Source organism: Rana temporaria, chromosome 8 (genome assembly GCF_905171775.1).
Source record: "Rana temporaria chromosome 8, aRanTem1.1, whole genome shotgun sequence".
NCBI classification, from domain to species: Eukaryota; Metazoa; Chordata; class Amphibia; order Anura; family Ranidae; genus Rana; species Rana temporaria.
In genome coordinates this window covers 159,551,060-159,569,124 of record NC_053496.1, presented here as the reverse complement: position 1 = coordinate 159,569,124, position 18,065 = coordinate 159,551,060, and the positions used below count along the sequence as shown (strand labels likewise).

Sequence of the window (18,065 nt, the reverse complement as noted above, 5' to 3'; positions counted from 1 at the left end):
AGCGTTTATCGATTGGTTTGCGGAAAATTTATAGCGTTTACAAAATAGGGGATAGTTTTATTGCATTTTTATAAAAAATTTTTTTTTTACTACTAATGGCGGCGATCAGCGATTTTTTTCGTGACTGCGACATTATGGCGGACACTTTTGACACATTTTTAGGACCATTGTCATTTTCACAGCAAAAAATGCATTTAAATTGCATTGTTTATTGTGAAAAAAAGGATTTTTGTACTCACCGTAAAATCCATTTCTCTGAGTTCATAGACGGACACAGCCTTCATTGACCTTAGAGTTATGCTTCTTCCTACCAGGAGATTTAGGCAGAATTCTACAGCACTTAAGGTGTTAAAAACTTTCCTTCATGCCGCTCCTCCCAGGGGGCGTGGCTCCCCCAGGCATAACCCACACCCTGCTTTAGCAGCCTCAGTTCGTAACAAGCAGTACAAACAAAGGAGGGGTGGGTGCTGTGTCCGTCTATGAACTCAGAGAAATGGATTTTACGGTGAGTACAAAAATCCTTTTTTCTCTTTCGTTCATGGACAGACACAGCCTTCATTGACCTTAGGGACGTCCCCAAGCAGTGTCAAAAAATTCGAGGGGTGGGAAAAATAACACAGCAAAAACAGGTTACACCCCAAACAAAAACCGGAGTTACTCAACGGAGGAACTCCAACCGTAAACTGCCGCCTGTAACACCCTGCGGCCGAAGGAGGCATCAGAAGATGCACTCACATCCACCATATAAAACTTTGAAAAAGCGTGGACCGACGACCAGGTCGCAGCCTTACACACCTGTAACACAGAGGCTTGGTGTCGGAAGGCCCAAGAGGCTCCGATCGCCCTGGTCGAATGCGCCATGACCCGAAAGGGAGGCGCCCGCCCTTTAGGGCATAGGCCTGAAGCACAACCTGTCGGATCCACCTGGAAATGGTGGCCGACGAGACTGCCAGGCCCTTACTGGGACCGGACACAGACACGAACAGCGAGTCCGACTTCCGGAACGGAGCTGTCGCCGACAAGTAAACTCGAAGGGCCCGAACCACATCCAGAGAATGTAAAGAGGCCTCCTTCGGGTTCTTCGGCTGAGGACATAAGGATGGAAGAACAATGTCCACATCCAAGTGAAAAGCCGAAATGACCTTAGGGAGAAAAAACGGCTGCGGCCGCAACACCACCTCATCCTTACGGATGACCAAGCAGGGAGCCTTGCAAGACAAGGCCGCCAGAACAGACAGACACCCGTCTGATCGAGGTAATTGCTACCAGAAATAAAATCACCTTTTGTGACAATAAACAAAAAACCTCCCGTATGTCCTCAAAGGGAGCATCCTGAAGCACTGAAAGGACTAAATTCAAGTCCCATGGGGGTAATGGAGGGCGCACCGGAGGGGCCACATGCCAGACCCCCTGACCCAACGCACGCACCGAGGAGTGCGATGCCAAGGGTCGCTGCAAGTAAAAACAGCCAGAGCAGAAATCTGGCTCCTAACCGTACGTAAGGCGAGAGCCTGAACCACTCCCTGCTGCAAAGACAGCAGAATCCTGTACACAACGCATGTACGAGAGTGCCAGTTCATCTCCCCACACACAGAGAAGTATGCCTTCCATGTATGAGGAAAAAACCTACGTGAGGTAGACTTCCGTGCAGGCAGCACGGTAGAGACCACCAAGCCCAATAGGCCTCGGTCCTTAAGCCCCTGGCTCTCGCTAAGGCCGGTGGCTGTGAAACAGGGTGGAAGATCGGACCCTGTAACAGAAAATCAATTCCCAGGGGAAGATGCAAGGGGGCGTCTGCCAGCAGACGCACCTGGTCCGCGTACCAGAAGCGACGTGGCCAATCTGGGGCAATCAGGACCGATAGAATCCCTACAGCTTCTACTCTGCGCAGCAGGCGAGGAAGAAGCTTCCGAGGAGGGAAGGTGTAAAGTAGGCGACAGCGACCCCAAGGAACCACCAACGCGCCTGACGCGTCCGCCCACGGGTCCTTAAACCTGGCCACGAACCGTGGCACCTACCGATAGAGACGGGACGCTAGAAGGTCCACGTCCAGAGTGCCCCACTTTCGGCACAGACCCCGAAACACCTGCGGGTGGAGAGACCACTCTCCTTGGCCCAGTGCAGTGCGACTTAGGTAGTCGGCTAGCCAATTCCGTATTCCCGGAATGTACCCAGCCGATAGAGCCGGAACGGACCCTTTGGCCCACCGAAAGGATGCGCGCGACCCCCGTCGCTGCAACAGAACTCTGTGTGCCTCCCTGATGATCAACCTACGCCACGGACGTGGTGTTATCGGACAGGATCCTGACCGGTCAGGCCTGTAGATCCAGGGACCACCTGGCAAGGCAAAGCTTGATTGCTCGGAGCTCCAGAACTTTGATCAGTAAGCAGGACTCCACCTGAGTCCAGTGCCCCTGGGCTGACTGGGTGCCCCAAGCGCCCCTCCCCAACCGGAGAGGCTGGCATCCGTCGTGACCACTGTCCAGTAGCCTGCAGAAAAATGACTTTCCGGCCCGAAGCACCGGAAACGCCAGCCACCACACCAGGGGAGACATGATCAGATGACTAAACTGAATCTGGTAATCCAGAGATGACGGAAGCTAGTCCCATCGTGACAGCAGTTCCCTCCGTAGTACCCTGGCGTGGAATTGGGCATACGGAACCGCCTCGAAAGAGGCTACCAACTGACCCAGAACCTTCCTGCAGAATCGCAGAGATGACCGCTTCTGGGTCTGCAACCGCTGCACAGCAGATAGCAGAGTCTGAAGTTTTTCCGCTAGGAGAAAAACACTCCCGCCCCGGAGGAATCCAGGACCAGTCCCAGGTATCCCCGAGACGGAATCAACCCTGATTTCAGGACAATCCAGAAACCAGCCGAACACTCGGAGAGCCTGACACGTGATAGGCACGGCTCTACCAATGCAGAGCTCGAAGAAGCTCGTAGGAGAATGTCGTCCAGACATCCCATGATAACAAACCCCCGCTGTCACAGCCGGGCCAGTATCGGGATGAGCACCTTGACGAAAACCCGCCGAATGGGAAGGACACCATTGAAAATGGCCCCCCCCCCCCCGACCGCAAAGCACAGAATCTCCGGTGGTTTGAGGATATGCAGGTACACTTTCATGACATCCAAGGATGCCAGAAAATCCCCCTGATGAAGTGCCGCTATTACCAAGCGAATCGACACCACCTTGACAAAACAAAACGAGGGACTTGAGGCCCAGGATCGACCGGGCCCCATCCTCCGTGGGGACACAAACAGAATGGAGTAAAACCCCGAGACCGTTCCAACGAGGGAACTGGCACAATCACTCGCCTGACCAGAAGATCCTGGACAGCCCCCGACGGAGTCAACCGGCGAACCGGAGGAGGCCAGAAGCCGGAGGGAAAAAACCTGTTAGGCAGACAAGAGAGAAACTCAATCTTGTACCCCAAGGAAAACACTTCGCAATGCGGGCGGGAGCAGACCTTCAGGCGGAAGCAGGTATGTCCGCAGACTTGTTAGGCATGCGGTATCAGGTGCGCTGCTACCCCGCAGCGGGGATTCAAGCACCATGTAGACCTACCCCCACCGCACAGGGCGAGCGAAAAACGCTCGGAGGTAGGCAAGGAGGGTCCTTGTACAGGGCGAGGTCCCTAGCCCTTCCCAGACTGTGGGAACAGCATGCGCTTACCACTCGTGGCATCCTCAATGATGCCAGTCAGGGAAGACCCAAAAGGACCGTTCACCCTTAACGGCCATCACCAAGGCCACCTTAGAGGTCCTTCTTCCAGCTCCTGCAGCAGGAGCTTCGCCCTTTAAGTCGGGGCCTGACCAGGGCCCCGGCCAGAGCCGGCCTCACCGCCGAACCCACCACCGTGAATAGGGAGCGGGCCACGGCCTCCACTCTCCTATCAGCGGGATCCTGAAATGCAGGAGCCCCTTCCACAGGCAACGTGGTGGCCATGCGCAGTCTGGGTCCACTGGCGGAGGAGAGACCTACTTTTTTTTTTTTTTTAAAGCCCCCCTCAAGGGGGTAACAGGTTGCAAAGTTTTTTGACAAACTTTTTGCGGTGCATCCCATTCCTTGTATAACATATTGTCCAAATAAGGAACACAAGGAAACCCTTCAGCGGTGCGTGGTAGTGTGCTGGTACTGACACGGAGGTGTCTCCGCCACATCCTCAATTTTTAGAGTCTCACGCACCGCAGAAACAAGAGCTCCAACAAATTCTTGCCAGCAACTGACTGCAGCAGAGTCACCCTCACTATCCATAAGGGTTAAACCCGCAGCCTCTGACATAACAGAACCAGAAAAAAACAGCGATTCTGTGTCATCCCCAGAAGCAGGCTTCAGGGAGGGGGCGCTTTTTTACCCCCCATCCGGGCACTAGCTGCTTCAAACCTGGCAAGAAACCCAGGACAGCCAACATAACAGATGTGGCAGGGGCGTTAAGGGTTAACTCAGGCATAGCTTGAGTTCCATAGTGTCAGCGCTGAGTCACCCACCCTGCAAGGCAGGACAAAAAAACCCCACTGGTCACCTCCTTGCTGCTATTGCAGAGCATGGGGGCCCCCGGTATTCACCACCCCACCCAGCTGCAGAGGGAGCTGAAAAAAAAAACCTCAGGTGTGCTCTGATGTGCTTGTTATAATGTGTCTTCACCTCATGGAAGATTCACAGCGTTTCACAGCACTAAAAACTGGTAAAAGAGACCAGAGGCTGTGATGAGTCATCTCAGGGAAGAATCACATCGTTACCAAGGAGATTTCCAAGATGGCCACCATCTGAGGTAAAAATTACCTCATAGAACACAGCAGCACTGGCTGTGCTTTGTCACCTCAGAAAAGAATCAGCGTTACCAAGGAGATTTCCAAGATGGCCGCTGTCTGAGGTAAAAATTACCTCATAGAACACAGCAGCACACAGCAGCACCCCCCAGAGTAACAACACAGTCCCCCTAACAACACACGGGCTCCGGTGGTAACAAAGCAAACCCAGGAGGCCCCCCTTCACAGCCACTACCCAGTCAGGGGAAGGAGGGAGAGGAAGGGGAGAGAGGAAAGCAGGGCGAACCCTCAGTCGACCTCCCCAGGGAAACCACCAGCCAGACCACTTACCTGAGTAAGGGGCCACTACTTACCTGTCCTGCGACTACCCGGCTGGAGGTATCCCAGACAGAACCAACGTCCGTAAACGGCATGGCTGTCGGCCAGACACACTGTGACAAAGCCATAGAGACCGGTCATATGTGTGCCCTAGAACCGAAGTTCCCCGGCCGCCCCTGGAGCAATGGGGCCTGTCGTGGACGTCCCAAAGCTGAGCTGAGGCCCGGCACACGCTCGAAGGCCGAACATGGGGGGACTACAAGGGTCGAGGACCCAGCCTGTCACCCAGTCGGCTGTTGATAGAAGAATCGCAGGATTCAAAATGCAGGAACAAAACAATAAAAAAATCGCCAGAAAAAAACTCCAGAGTCCAGGAACTCCAGAGAGAGCCTTGACCTCCTGTCGTTAGGCAGAAAACAAACTGAGGCTGCTAAAGCAGGGTGTGGGTTATGCCTGGGGGAGCCAGGCCCCTGGGAGGAGCGGCATGAAGGAAAGTTTTTAACACCTTAAGTGCTGTAGAATTCTGCCTAAATCTCCTGGTAGGAAGAAGCATAACCCTAAGGTCAATGAAGGCTGTGTCCGTCTATGAACGAAAGAGAAATGACAGTTGCAGTTTGGGAGTTAACCACAGGGGGCGCTGTAGGAGTTAGGGTTCACCTAGTGTGTGTTTACAACTGTAAGGGGGTGTGGCTGTAGGTCTAAAGTCATCGATTGTGTCTCCCCTATAAAGGGGATGACAGGATCGATGCGCCACCACAGTGAAGCACGGGGAAGCCGTGTTTACATACGGCTCTCCCCATACTTCAGCTACTGGGAGCGATCGCTCCCCGAGGGAATCCGCCCGCCGCGGGGGGCTCCCGATCAGACCCCCCACCCGCTAGAAGGCAAGGGCGTATATATACGCCCTTCTGCCTGTCCGTGCCATTTTGCGGACGTAAATAGTCGTGCGGCGGGCGTTAAGTGGTTAATAGCATCACGGGCCCCTGGGCAAAGTAATGCTCTGGGGCCCCTACAGTGATGACAGTGCAGGTAAACAGACATCAAGTAGGTAGGAGGCAGACTGCTTCCCCTGTGTATCTATCACTCTCAGTGCCATCATGGGGCCCCCCAATTTTGGGGCAGCGTGGGCACAAGGACCAGCTGCTTTGGGGATAGTGCAGGGCCCCCCCATGCAGCTGGGGCCCCTGGGCAGTGCCCAGGTGTGTCCTCTCATTAAGACAGCCCTGACAATAGGAGATCACTGGGCACAGGGGGTGGCAGCTCAGAGTTGAGCTTCAAGCATTTGATTTGTGCTCACCTCTTTTTTCCCAATTGTTTTTAGTGAGAACATCCCAGTATCCCCATCATCGGCTATGGAAACACCGGGAAGATCCATCTTGAGTTCCATTCTAACTCGTAGCTTGCGCTGCACTTTCAGTAACTGCTTCTTCTTCCTAAAAAATAAATAAAAAAAAAGTTAAAATTTTGACAACGAACATAAGAAAAACAACCCCCCCCCCCCTCAAAGTCACCCTTCTTGTACCAGGGTTGCTGTGCAATACATAAGAGGTATAGCTATAGCAGATATCAATAGTGCTGAAGATTTGGGGACCGGAAAGGGAAGAAAAGAAGAAATCACAGAGAGGAGGAAAAAAGAAAGAAAGAGGTTCTAAAAAGTAGGTGATATCTGTCAATGTCTGCCTTCTCGGGTCTCCACCTTCACAGCACTAAAGCAACCAATACCTGGAGAAATTCAGCTTTAATGTTTCATAAAACTGCTTTTCTGTTTGTTACCCACTTCCAGACCGCCTCATGTATATGTACGTTGGCAGAATGGCACGTACGGGCACATTGGCGTACCTGTACGTCCCTGCCTGGACGTGGGTCGGGGGTCTGATCGGGACGCCCCCCCTCTACATGCCGGGACGACGGCGCGGCTATTCATAGCCGCTCTGTCGCGATCGCTCCCCGGAGCTGAAGAACGGGGAGAGCCGTATGTAAACATGGCTTCCCCGTGCTTCACTGTGGCGGCGTATCGATCGAGTGATCCCTTTTATAGGGAGACTCAATCGATGACGTCAGTCCTACAGCCACACCCCCCTACAGTTGTAAACACACACTAGGTGAACCCTAACTCCTACAGCGCCCCCTGTGGTTAACTCCCAAACTGCAACTGTCATTTTCACAATAAACAATGCAATTTAAATGCATTTTTTGCTGTGAAAATGACAATGGTCCCAAAAACGTGTCAAAATTGTCCGAAGTGTCCGCCAAAATGTCGCAGTCACGAAAAAAAAATCGCTGATCGCCGCCATTAGTAGTAAAAAAAAAAAAAAATTTTTTATAAAAATGCAATAAAAATATCCCCTATTGTGTAAACGCTATAAATTTTGCGCAAACCAACCGATAAACGCTTATTGCGATTTTTGTTGACCAAAAATAGGTAGAAGAATACGTATCGGCCTAAACTGAGGAAAAAAAATTGTTTTATATATGTTTTTGGGGGATATTTATTATAGCAAAAAGTAAAAAATATTGCATTTTTTTCAAAATTGTCGCTCTATTTTTGTTTATAGCGCAAAAAATAAAAACCGCAGAGGTGATCAAACACCACCAAAATAAAGCTCTATTTGTGGGAAAAAAAGGACGCCAGTTTTGTTTGGGAGTCACGTCGCACGACCGCGCAATTGTCTGTTAAAGCGACGCAGTGCCGATTTGTAAAAACCACTTGGGTCATTTAGCAGCATATTGGTCCGGTCCTTAAGTGGTTACCAACATTTCATATTCCTGATATGTACCCGCCGTACCGTGTACTTGTATGATAAAGTCTCCTGTTCTCTTTGTATTGCTTCCTTTGTGTGAAATCCCTGGTGTCCCTGCCAGCCCCCTTGCTTTACTATTAAAAACTGACCACACTAAGCAGGAGAGCACAGTGTGGTCAGTTCTCTAGCTACGCTGGGAACTCAGCTTGCTCTCCTGCAATGATCAGACTTATCCTGACACGCCTTCACCGCACAGCTATTCACTGGGAAGCTCAGTGTGCTTCTGCCGCTTCTCCTCCCTCCAGCTCTTAGGGAATGTGATCACTTATTATAAATACCTTTTCCCCCCCTTTTTTATGTTTATAATGTTTTTAACCATGTTTTACAAGGTGATCGTTTACAATCAATTTTCACCTGCTAATCCTGCCAGTAACACACTTCCTGTCCTAGGGTGACAACGCTTACCTTCTGTATTCTATCTAAGGAAAAGGAAAAACTAGAGGTCGACCGATATATCAGCCGATATTTGGCCGTTTGAGAAATCGGACGATTTTTATCCAAATTAGGCCGATATTTACATGGCCGCTAGCGGTGCCACAGATTCGGAGCTAGGCCGAAGCCGCTGCCTTTCCTGATGCTGTGACCGCGGCAGCAATCCGCGTATTGCCGCCGCGGTCACAGCATCAGGAAAGGCCGCGGCTTCGGCCTAGCTCCGGAGCCGCGGCCATCTTGGTACACCCAGCGCGGCGGCCCTCCTCTCCGTTTACGCCCACAGAGGAGGAGGGGCCCGCGCTCGTGGGACACACACCGCTCTCTGGTGTCTGTAGCAGGTGGCGGGGGTGTCTATACTGGAGGGAGAGGGGGTCTGTACTGAGGGGGGGGTGACACCATTTTTTTTGCACCAGTGCCACCTGCCAGTGCCAATTAGTGCCACTTGCCATCCAGTGCCATCTGCCAGTGGCAATACCAGTGCCACCATCCAGTGCCACCTTCCATTCAGTGCCATCTGCCAATGCCACCTGCCAGTGCCACCATCCAGTACCAATTAGTGCCACCTTCCATCCAGTGCCACCTACCAGTGCCAACTAAAGGCATCAGTGCCACCTGCCAATGCCAACCAGTGCCAACTATTGCCACCCAGTGCCACCTGCCAATTAGTGCCACCTGCCAGTCAATGCCAACCAGTGCCACTTGCCAGTGTCACCTGTTACTGCCACAAGCCAGTGTCAATTAGTGCCACCTGCCAGTGCCAATAAACGCCCCCTGCCAATCAGTGCAATCTGCTAGTACCATCTTTTAGTGCCATCCAGTGCAACCTGCCAGTGCCAACAAGTGCCTTCTGCTAGTGCCATCTTCTAGTGCCATCCAGTGCCACCAAAAAAAAATAAAAAAATCGGCCTAAAATATCGGCATCATATATCGGCCGCCCAGATTTCTAAATATCGGCATCGGCCAGGGAAAAACCCATATCGGTCTACCTCTAGGAAAAACTGTCACCCCAGAACAGGAGTACAAAACATCTTCCCCTCTCCATAACAGAGTAGAGGTGGTGGTGTCCTCAGAGATAACTTGAGCAACGTTACAGATGAAAAGTTAAAGTTAGCAGAAACAGAGAGCACAAGCACTGAACAGCTCACAAGATTTTTGGCAGGATCAACGGGTATTCCTTAGCACTTATTAAAAGTGATAACAAATAACATTCAAAGATACATTTACAACTAGAGGGTAGAGTATAGGAGGGTTAAATATAGGGGGGAAGGTTATATTGGAGAGATTTCCCTTCACTTCCTGTCCCAAGCCAAAAGCAGGAAGTGAAGAAATCCTTGGTTGTCACCAGAACTAACTAGTGTCCTTTGGAAGATTTCCCTTCTGTTACAGTTCTGTAGAAAGCCAAAAATGGTAAACATGACAAATAGAGAGGGGGAAAACCTGATAGGTGACCAGAAAATCATGACGCAAGGGACTTCTTGTCCCCTATGTGATGGAAAAGTTAAAAGTAAAAATATATATATATAATAATATACGCCGACCTAACTCGGAATCTGCGCCGACCTAGGTTTAAGTGTATTCTCAAACAGAGATACACTTAAACCTATCTAAGATACGACGGCTTGCGCCGTCCTATCTTAGGGTGCAATATTTAGGCTGACCGCTAGGTGGCACTTCCATTGCGGTCGGCGTAGAATATGTAAAACACTAGATACGCCTATTCACGAACGTACGCCCGGCCAACGCAGTACAGATACGCCGTTTACGCAATGCTTTATCAGGCCTAAAGTTATTCCATGTTATAGATGGAATAGTAATGTTAAAGTATGGCCGCCGTTCCCGCTTCGAAAATTTTACGTCGTTTGCGTAAGTCGTCCGTGAATAGGGATTTACGTCGTTTACGTCCACGTCGAAATCAATAGGCCCGTGCGGCGGACTTAGCCGCAATGCACACTGGGAAATGTAGGCGCCCGGCGCATGCGCAGTTACGAGAAAACGTCAATCACTTTGGGTCAAGCCTCATTATCATAAAACACGCCCCCTCAGACACATTTGAATTAGGCGCCCTTACGCCCGCCCGCTTTAGGCTACGCCGCCGTAACTTAGCAGGCAAGTACTTTGAGAATCAAGTACTTGCCTCGCTAACTTACGGCGGCGTAGCCTAAACACGCTAAGCTACGCCGCCGCAAAGTTAGGACACCCTACGTGAATCTAGCTATATGATTGCAATACACACGTTACATGTGAAAGTTTCGTAGGCCTTTGCAAAAATATCGTGTTATGTAAAAAAATTGGAACGACCACAATTGTATTCTCTAGGGTGTCTGCTTTCAGAAAATATATCATCTTTTGGGGGGTTTATGTAATCTTTAGGCCTAAAATAATTTTTCAAACATTGGCCCGGATTCAGAGAGCAATTGCGCCTGCGTAACCATAGTTACGCAGCGCAATTGCTTACTTGCGCGGGCGTAACGAATGGTCCCGATTCAGGAATCTCGTTACGCCGACTGCAGCCTAAGATATGCGCGGCATAAGGCTCTTATGCCCGCATATCTTAGGCTGCATTCTTACGATGGCCGCTAGGTGGCATTCCCGTTGTGCTCTGCGTGTAGTATGCAAATTGCATACTAACACCGATTCACAACGTTACGCGAGCCCTGCGTACGCAGTTTACGTCGTTTGCGTACGGCGGTTTTCGCGTAAGGCTGCCCCTGCTATTAGCAGGGGCAGCCAATGTTACGTATCCCCGTCGTTCCCGCGTCGCGAAATTTAAAATTTACGTAGTTTGCGTAAGTGAATCGTGAATGGCGCTGGACGCCATTCACGTTCACTTTGAAGCAAATGACGTCCTTGCGACGTCATTTACCGCAATGCACGTCGGGAAAGTTTCTCGACGGAGCATGCGCTCTACGCTCGGCGCGGGAACGCGCCTAATTTAAATGATTCCCGCCCCCTACGGGATCATTTAAATTGCGCGCGCTTACGCCGGGCATTTTGCCGGAGCGCACACGCAATTTACGGAGCTACTGCTCCGTGAATCGCGGGTAGCGTGGAAAATTTGCGGGGGCGCAGGGCAAAAACGTTGCCCTGCGCCTCCGTAAAAAAAGCGCAAAGGGTACCTGAATCTAGCCCATTGTTTCCAAGTCAACAGTTAAATGTTTTTTTCACCTTTTGAGTGTCGACAGCTCTTCAGCTTTTAGTTCAGCCAACTTCCTGTCCAGCTGCTGATTCTCATCCTCCTCCTCCTCTTCTTTGTCCTCTTCTTTGTTCTTTTTTTTGCCCTCGGATTCTAAGCCGCCATCTTCCTCTTCACCAGAACTGAGACTGAAGACAAGAAGCATGGTTAGACAAATCGGCTTTATTTATTATCTGAAAGGAGACCTGTCTGCATTGCCCTACAAGCAAATCACAGTCCAACTCCAGGCTAAATTAGGGGTTGGAAAGGTTCGTGTTTTTTTACCTTAATGCATCCTATGTGAGAAAACACGCGCTGTCATGCCCCCCCCCCCCCCCCAATTTACTTACCTGAGCCTGTTCACCTGCTGTGCTCATCCAGCAGCATCCTCTTCTCCACCGAGTCTGGCCGTTGATTGGATAGATTGATAGCAGCACAGCCATTGGCTCCCACTGCTGTCAATCACATCCAATGACTTGGCCGCCGGGGACCGAGTCATAGTCTTGGCGTCTATGGACACCAACTGTATGACACGGGAGCGCGCCCGCCAACGAACCCCCTTTGGGAAACAGCTTCCCAGAGGGGGTTAGCTTTAGCAGGGAGGAGCCGAGACAGCCGCCGTGGGACCCCAAAAGAGGACAATAGGGGCCACTCTGTGCAAAACGAACTGCACAGTGGAGGCAAGTATGACATGTTTGTTATTTAAAAAAAAAAACCTTTTAAAGGATTCCAGGTATGAATATTATTTTCCATAGTTGCACAGATCCAGCTTGGGCCATTGTACCGTGTTTCCCCCGAAAATAAGACCTACCCTGAAAATAAGACCTAGCGTTATTTTCCAGGAGGGCTGAATATAAGCACTACCCCGAAAATAAGCCCTAGTTTAACCGCTTGCTTACTGGGCACATATACCCCCCTCCTGCCCAGGTGAAATTTCAGCTTCCGGCACTGCGTCGCTTTAACTGACAATTGCGCGGTTGTGCGACGTGGCTCCCAAACAAAATTGACGTCCTTTTTTTCCCCACAAGTAGAGCTTTCTTTTGGTGGTATTTGATCACCTCTGCGGTTTTTATTTTTTGCGCTATATACAAAAAATAACATATGAGATCATCTCTCATTGGCCGCACAGATCGCTTACCAAACGTCCACTCCGATTGGCCGTTCACGGCGATCTGTGATTGGCTGTGTCCAAGGGACACGGCCAGCACAGAGTTTCCCCGCTGCGCACTCGGGAGCGCGCGCGGGGTACGAGGAAAGGGGCAGACGTCAATTGACGTCCTGTTGGATTTTTAGGTCCGCGCTGTAGCCGTCATTCGGCTATAGCGCAGGCCTCAGGTGGTTAAAATGCTTGTAAAGTCCTATAATTCACTCTATTACAGTAATATATAATGTACAATGTGTGTGTTTCTGTAATATAATTGTGGGGAAGAGAGCTCCGGCGGGTCACAGAAGTGCAGAGCGGTGCTATAACGAAGATATTTGGCACAATTATATTACAGAAACGCACACATTGTACATTATATATACTGTAATAGAGTGGATTATAGGATTTTACAAGCATTTTAAATTTGGTTCACACTGGGGATTCCTGACAGGCAGGGAAAGTGTGGGGGAGAGAAGACAGCACATTACATGGTAAGACCTACCCCGAAAATAAGCCCTACTGTGTCTTTTGTTGCCAAAATTAATATAAGACCCAGGCTTATTTTCAGGGAAACACAGTGGGCTGGATTCAGAAAAGAGATACGCCATCGTATCTCTGAGTAATGCCGTCGTATCTATGCGCCTGATTCATAGAATCAGTTACGCATAGATCTCCCTAAGATCCGACAGGTGTAAGTGACTTACACCGTCGGATCTTAGGCTGCAATTCCAGGCCGGCCGCTAGGTGGCGCTTCCGTATCTTTTACGCGTCGAATATGCAAATGAGCATTTACGCCGATTCAGAAACGAACGACCGCCCGGCACATTTTTTTTACGTCGTTTGCGTTCGGCTTTTTCTGGCGGAAAGTTACCCCTGCTATACGAGGGGTATGTGCGGCGTATCCTATGTTAAGTATAGCCGTCGTTCCCGCGCCGAGTTTTGACATTTTTACGTCGTTTGCGTAAGTCGTTCGCGAATACGGCCGGACGTAATTTACGTTAACGCGGAAACCAATGACGTCCTTGCGACGTCATTTGGAGCAATGCACGCTGGGAAATTTTGCGGACAGCGCATGCGCAGTTCGTTCGGCACGGGGACGCGCCTGATTTAAATTTTACACGCCCCCTAGCTGCGGAATTTGAATTCCGCCGGGGGATATACGATACGCCGCCGCAACTTTACAGGCAAGTGCTTTCTGAATAAAGCACTTGCCTCAAAAACTTGCGGCGGCGTAACGTAAATCAGATAGGTTACGCGGATCCGCTGACCTATCTGAATCTGGCCCAGTATCTATGTGGGTTCTCTGTAAAAGCTGGAAATCACGACTAGCGTCTGGGTCCCATTGCTGAGCGGCTGCCCTGCTGCATTGTGAACACAGGGGGGTCACCATTCTTATGTTCTCAGATTGGACTAGGTGTGGAGGTGTCATCACGCTCTCCAACTTTTTGCCCACCATGTAAGAAAAATAATTGAGAAGTGAGAATACGTTTTTACTTAATGTGGATACAAGCAACGCAAACATTAAAATCGATAGAAGTACTCACTTCACCTCCTCCATAGAATCTTTTGATTCTTTTAGCTTCTTGGCAAGATGTCTACGCAACTTCGACCTCCAATTCAGGAGTGACCTGCATGGATAAGGGGTATAGTTCAGAAGTAAATTCAAGCAAAAAGGGACAAAAAAAGGGAAGAGAAGTAAATGTGGCCAAATAATACCTGAGCTCCTTGCGCCCAAGGACTTTGATATCCTTACAGAATTCTTTGATATCAGTGGTGGTGGCCGTATGGGTCTCAAGATCTTCGTCATCTATTACGATCTGAAGCAGAGAAATGACAACAGTTGCTTCTCATTCACATGATTATTGCTTGCCTGTTTCTCAAGTACCGTATTTATCGGGGTATTGCGCGCTCCGGCGTTTAGCGCGCACCCCTAATGTGGACCCGCATTCCTGTAAAAAAAACATTTTAGTACTTACAGTTTTGGTGTCTTGCGCGGTCTCCATCGGCAGCCTCGTCGGGTGCGGCGGTGTCCTCCTCGTCGGGTCCGGCGTCCTTCTGCGGCCATCGTGGTGTCCTCCCCGCTCGATCCCCGCGCCGAGTTTGAACCACTGCGCCGATATATACCGAGCGCAGTACACTCGGGTATAGTCGGGCAGGCTCGGCTCCTCTCGCGGTCACGTTCTGTACGTCCAGGACGTGAGCGCGGAAGGAGCCGAGACTGCCCGACTATACCCGAGTGTACTGCGCTCGGTATATTCCGGCACAGTGGTTCAAACTCGGCGCGGGAATCGGGTATCGGCGTATATCGCGCACCCACGATTTTTCCCTGATTTTCAGGGCAAAAAAGTGCGCGGTATACGCCGATACGGTACTTCTCTATGTCCACCAAACTTTGACAACCATGCCCAGTACAACAGATTCTCATTCTCAAGTCCAACTGTTTCCCCCATGCAGCGCTCGTTTTCTCTAGGGGTTAACACTGAGCCTATACTCCTTCGATCCTCTGGAAAAAGGCGCTCCCCCCACATACAGCAGTGTAGTGTTCCAGGCGTCTTCACGTCCACAGCCAGTCTATGGGCGTGCTGACTAGGGATGAGCTCCGGCATGTTTGCACAGTCCATGTGCAGAGCCCGCCAGGAGGTCTGCACGGCGCTGCGCTAATCATAGGCAGGGAGGCGTATTCCCGATGCTCGGCTGCAGAGATCAGGAAATGTCTTCCTGCCTGTGATTAGCGCAGCGCCGTGCAGACTTCCTGGCGGGCTCTGCACGTGGACTGTGCGAACACGCCGGAGCTCATCCCTAGTGCCGACGTCCGGAACAGTCCACCACACAAGACAGCTTGTGAGGGGGGCAGGAGCCAAAAGGGACTTGTCTTGCACTGGGAGTATCTGAGAACTAGGCGAGTATAGGACGGCTCTCTGGACCCCTAGACAAAAACGAGTAAGTCTTAGACCCCTTTCACACTGGAGTGTATTGCAAGCGCTATAGCGTTAAAAATAGTGCCTGCAATCCGCCCTTAAAAAGCTGCTCCTTTGTCTCCAGTGTGAAAGCCAGAGGGCTGCTAGCCGCATTTTTGTAGCGGTGAAGGAGCGGTGTGTATACCGCTCCTCCACCGCTGCTGCCCATTTCTCTCCGCGGTTGGCTGCGACTTCCAAGAAAGTGGGTGTTCTCTTTATAGAATTCTCCTGACGAAGCAACCCAGTTGCGAAACTAGTTGAGATTCCGCCTTGTGTGACCTCCTCTTTTCACCGTGATCCTCTGCCTGGGGACCAGTCTAGCTCGGTGACCTGTATGGCTGGTCTCGCAATATGTCCATTGTTTTTTATTATTGTTTTGATGTATTTTATGATTATGTTTGTCTTTTTGATACTATGTTAATAAACTGATCTATATCTTTTACCTTTACTACTCCTCCAATTTATCTCCTTATACAGTACCGATATAGTCCTTTTGCCCCCTCCCTTCTTTGGTCCTCTAGCCTTAGTTCTATTCCAATTGACTTCAATTGATGATGGTACAACTATTGCTTTATTGTTTATATTAAAGCGGGAGTTCACCCATTTATTTTATTTTTTTCTCTTTTCCCCTTAGATTCCTGCTCGTTTTGTCTAGGGGAATCGGCTAGTTGTTTTAAAATATGAGCATTACTTACCCGTTTTCGAGATGCATCTTCTCCGTCGCTTCCGGGTATGGGTCTTCGGGAGCGGGCGTTCCTTCTTGATTGACAGTCTTCCGACGGTCGCATCTATCGCGTCACTAGTAGCCGAAAGAAGCCGAACGTCGGTGCGGCTCTATACTGCGCCTGCGCACCGACGTTCGGCTTCTTTCGGAAAATCGTGACGCGATGGATGCGACCGTCGGAAGCCTCTCGGAAGACTGTCAATCAAAATAGGAACGCCCAGTCCCGCAGCCCATACCCGGAAGCGGCGGAGAAGATGCATCTCGTAAACGGTAAGTACAGCTCATATTTTAAAACAACTAGCCGATTCCCCTAGACAAAACAAGCATCAATCTAAGGGGAAAAAGTATATTGTAGGGGTGAACCTCCACTTTAAGAGGCTTTCCCTTTTAAATCATCCTTATTGAAGCAGCAAAAGTGAAGGTCTTTGCTCCATTCCTGTCCCTCTATGTGGATTCACAGTACTCCCTTGGAGCTCTCTTCGTTAATTTACCCCCGTGGAACAGCACAGCCATTGTACCTGCCCCATTAACATTAATAACATTCACAATATTAAATTGCATCCAAACAATTGCATAATTCCCAGATGTGACTTCACAATGATAAAACTCATACCTCGCCGATCTTGGCAAGAAAGTCCACAGGATTGGGAGATTTCAGGAAATCCACAAGATTTGCTTTTTGGTAAAGTGTTCCTTCTTCATATCCTTCTGCCTGTGGGGAGAAAGAAAATGTAAATGAGCTCACAGCTGGTTTCTGCCAAGGCCAATACAGAACCATATTTTCAATTACCGTATTTTCCGGCGTATAAGACGACTTTTTGGATGCAAAAAAATGCATCCAAAGTCGGGGGTCGTCTTATACGCCGGGTACGGTCCCCGTGCAGCTGCGATCGTTCATAATTTCAAAGCCGCGCCGTCTTCTCAGCGTGTCCTGTGATTGGCGGAACACAAAGTTTCCCAGCAGCGCCTCTGTTCTGTGTTCCGCCTATCATGGATGCCTTCTCATCCTTGGACGAGATGAGAAGGCATCCGTGATAGGAGGAACACAGAACAGAGGCGCTACTGGGAAAATTTGTGTTCCGCCAATCACAGGACACGCTGAGAAGACGGCGCGGCTTTGAAATCATGGACGCTCGCAGCAGACGGAGACTGTCACCGGCCTGCAAAACGTGAGTGATGGCACAGTGGGGGGGAAAGTGGGGGCAAGTGATGGCACTGTGGGGGCATGCAATGTGATGGCACTGTGGGGGCATGTAATGTGATGGCACTGTGGGGGCATGTAATGTGATGGCACTGTGGGGGCATGTAATGTGATGGCACTGTGGGGACATGTAATGTGATGGCACTGTGGGGGCATGTAATGTGATGGCACTGTGGGGACATGTAATGTGATGGCACTGTGGGGGCATGTAATGTGATGGCACTGTGGGGGCATGTAATGTGATGGCACTGTGGGGGCATGTAATGTGATGGCACTGTGGGGGCATGTAATGTGATGGCACTGTGGGGACATGTAATGTGATGGCACTGTGGGGGCATGTAATGTGATGGCACTGTGGGGGCATGTAATGTGATGGCACTGTGGGGGCATGTAATGTGATGGCACTGTGGGGGCATGTAATGTGATGGCACTGTGGGGGCATGTAATGTGATGGCACTGTGGGGGCATGTAATGTGATGGCACTGTGGGGGCAAGTAATGGCACAGTGGGGGCATGTAATGGCATAGTGAGGCTTGAAAAAA

General features: G+C 50.3%; 1 protein-coding gene across 1 annotated transcript in view; it reads right to left on the bottom strand.

Annotated features, from left to right (window-relative positions):
* The window catches only part of FTSJ3 (FtsJ RNA 2'-O-methyltransferase 3), a 75,989-nt gene that overhangs the window by 29,188 nt on the left and 28,736 nt on the right, over positions 1-18,065 (bottom strand). Inside the window, exons 9-13 of the mRNA XM_040321025.1 lie at positions 16,936-17,034; positions 14,358-14,458; positions 14,186-14,269; positions 11,491-11,646; positions 6,390-6,525 (exon numbers count right to left, since the gene is read on the bottom strand). Of these exons, the coding sequence (XP_040176959.1) occupies positions 6,390-6,525; positions 11,491-11,646; positions 14,186-14,269; positions 14,358-14,458; positions 16,936-17,034 (576 nt within the window). The remainder of the gene's footprint in view (positions 1-6,389; positions 6,526-11,490; positions 11,647-14,185; positions 14,270-14,357; positions 14,459-16,935; positions 17,035-18,065) is intronic.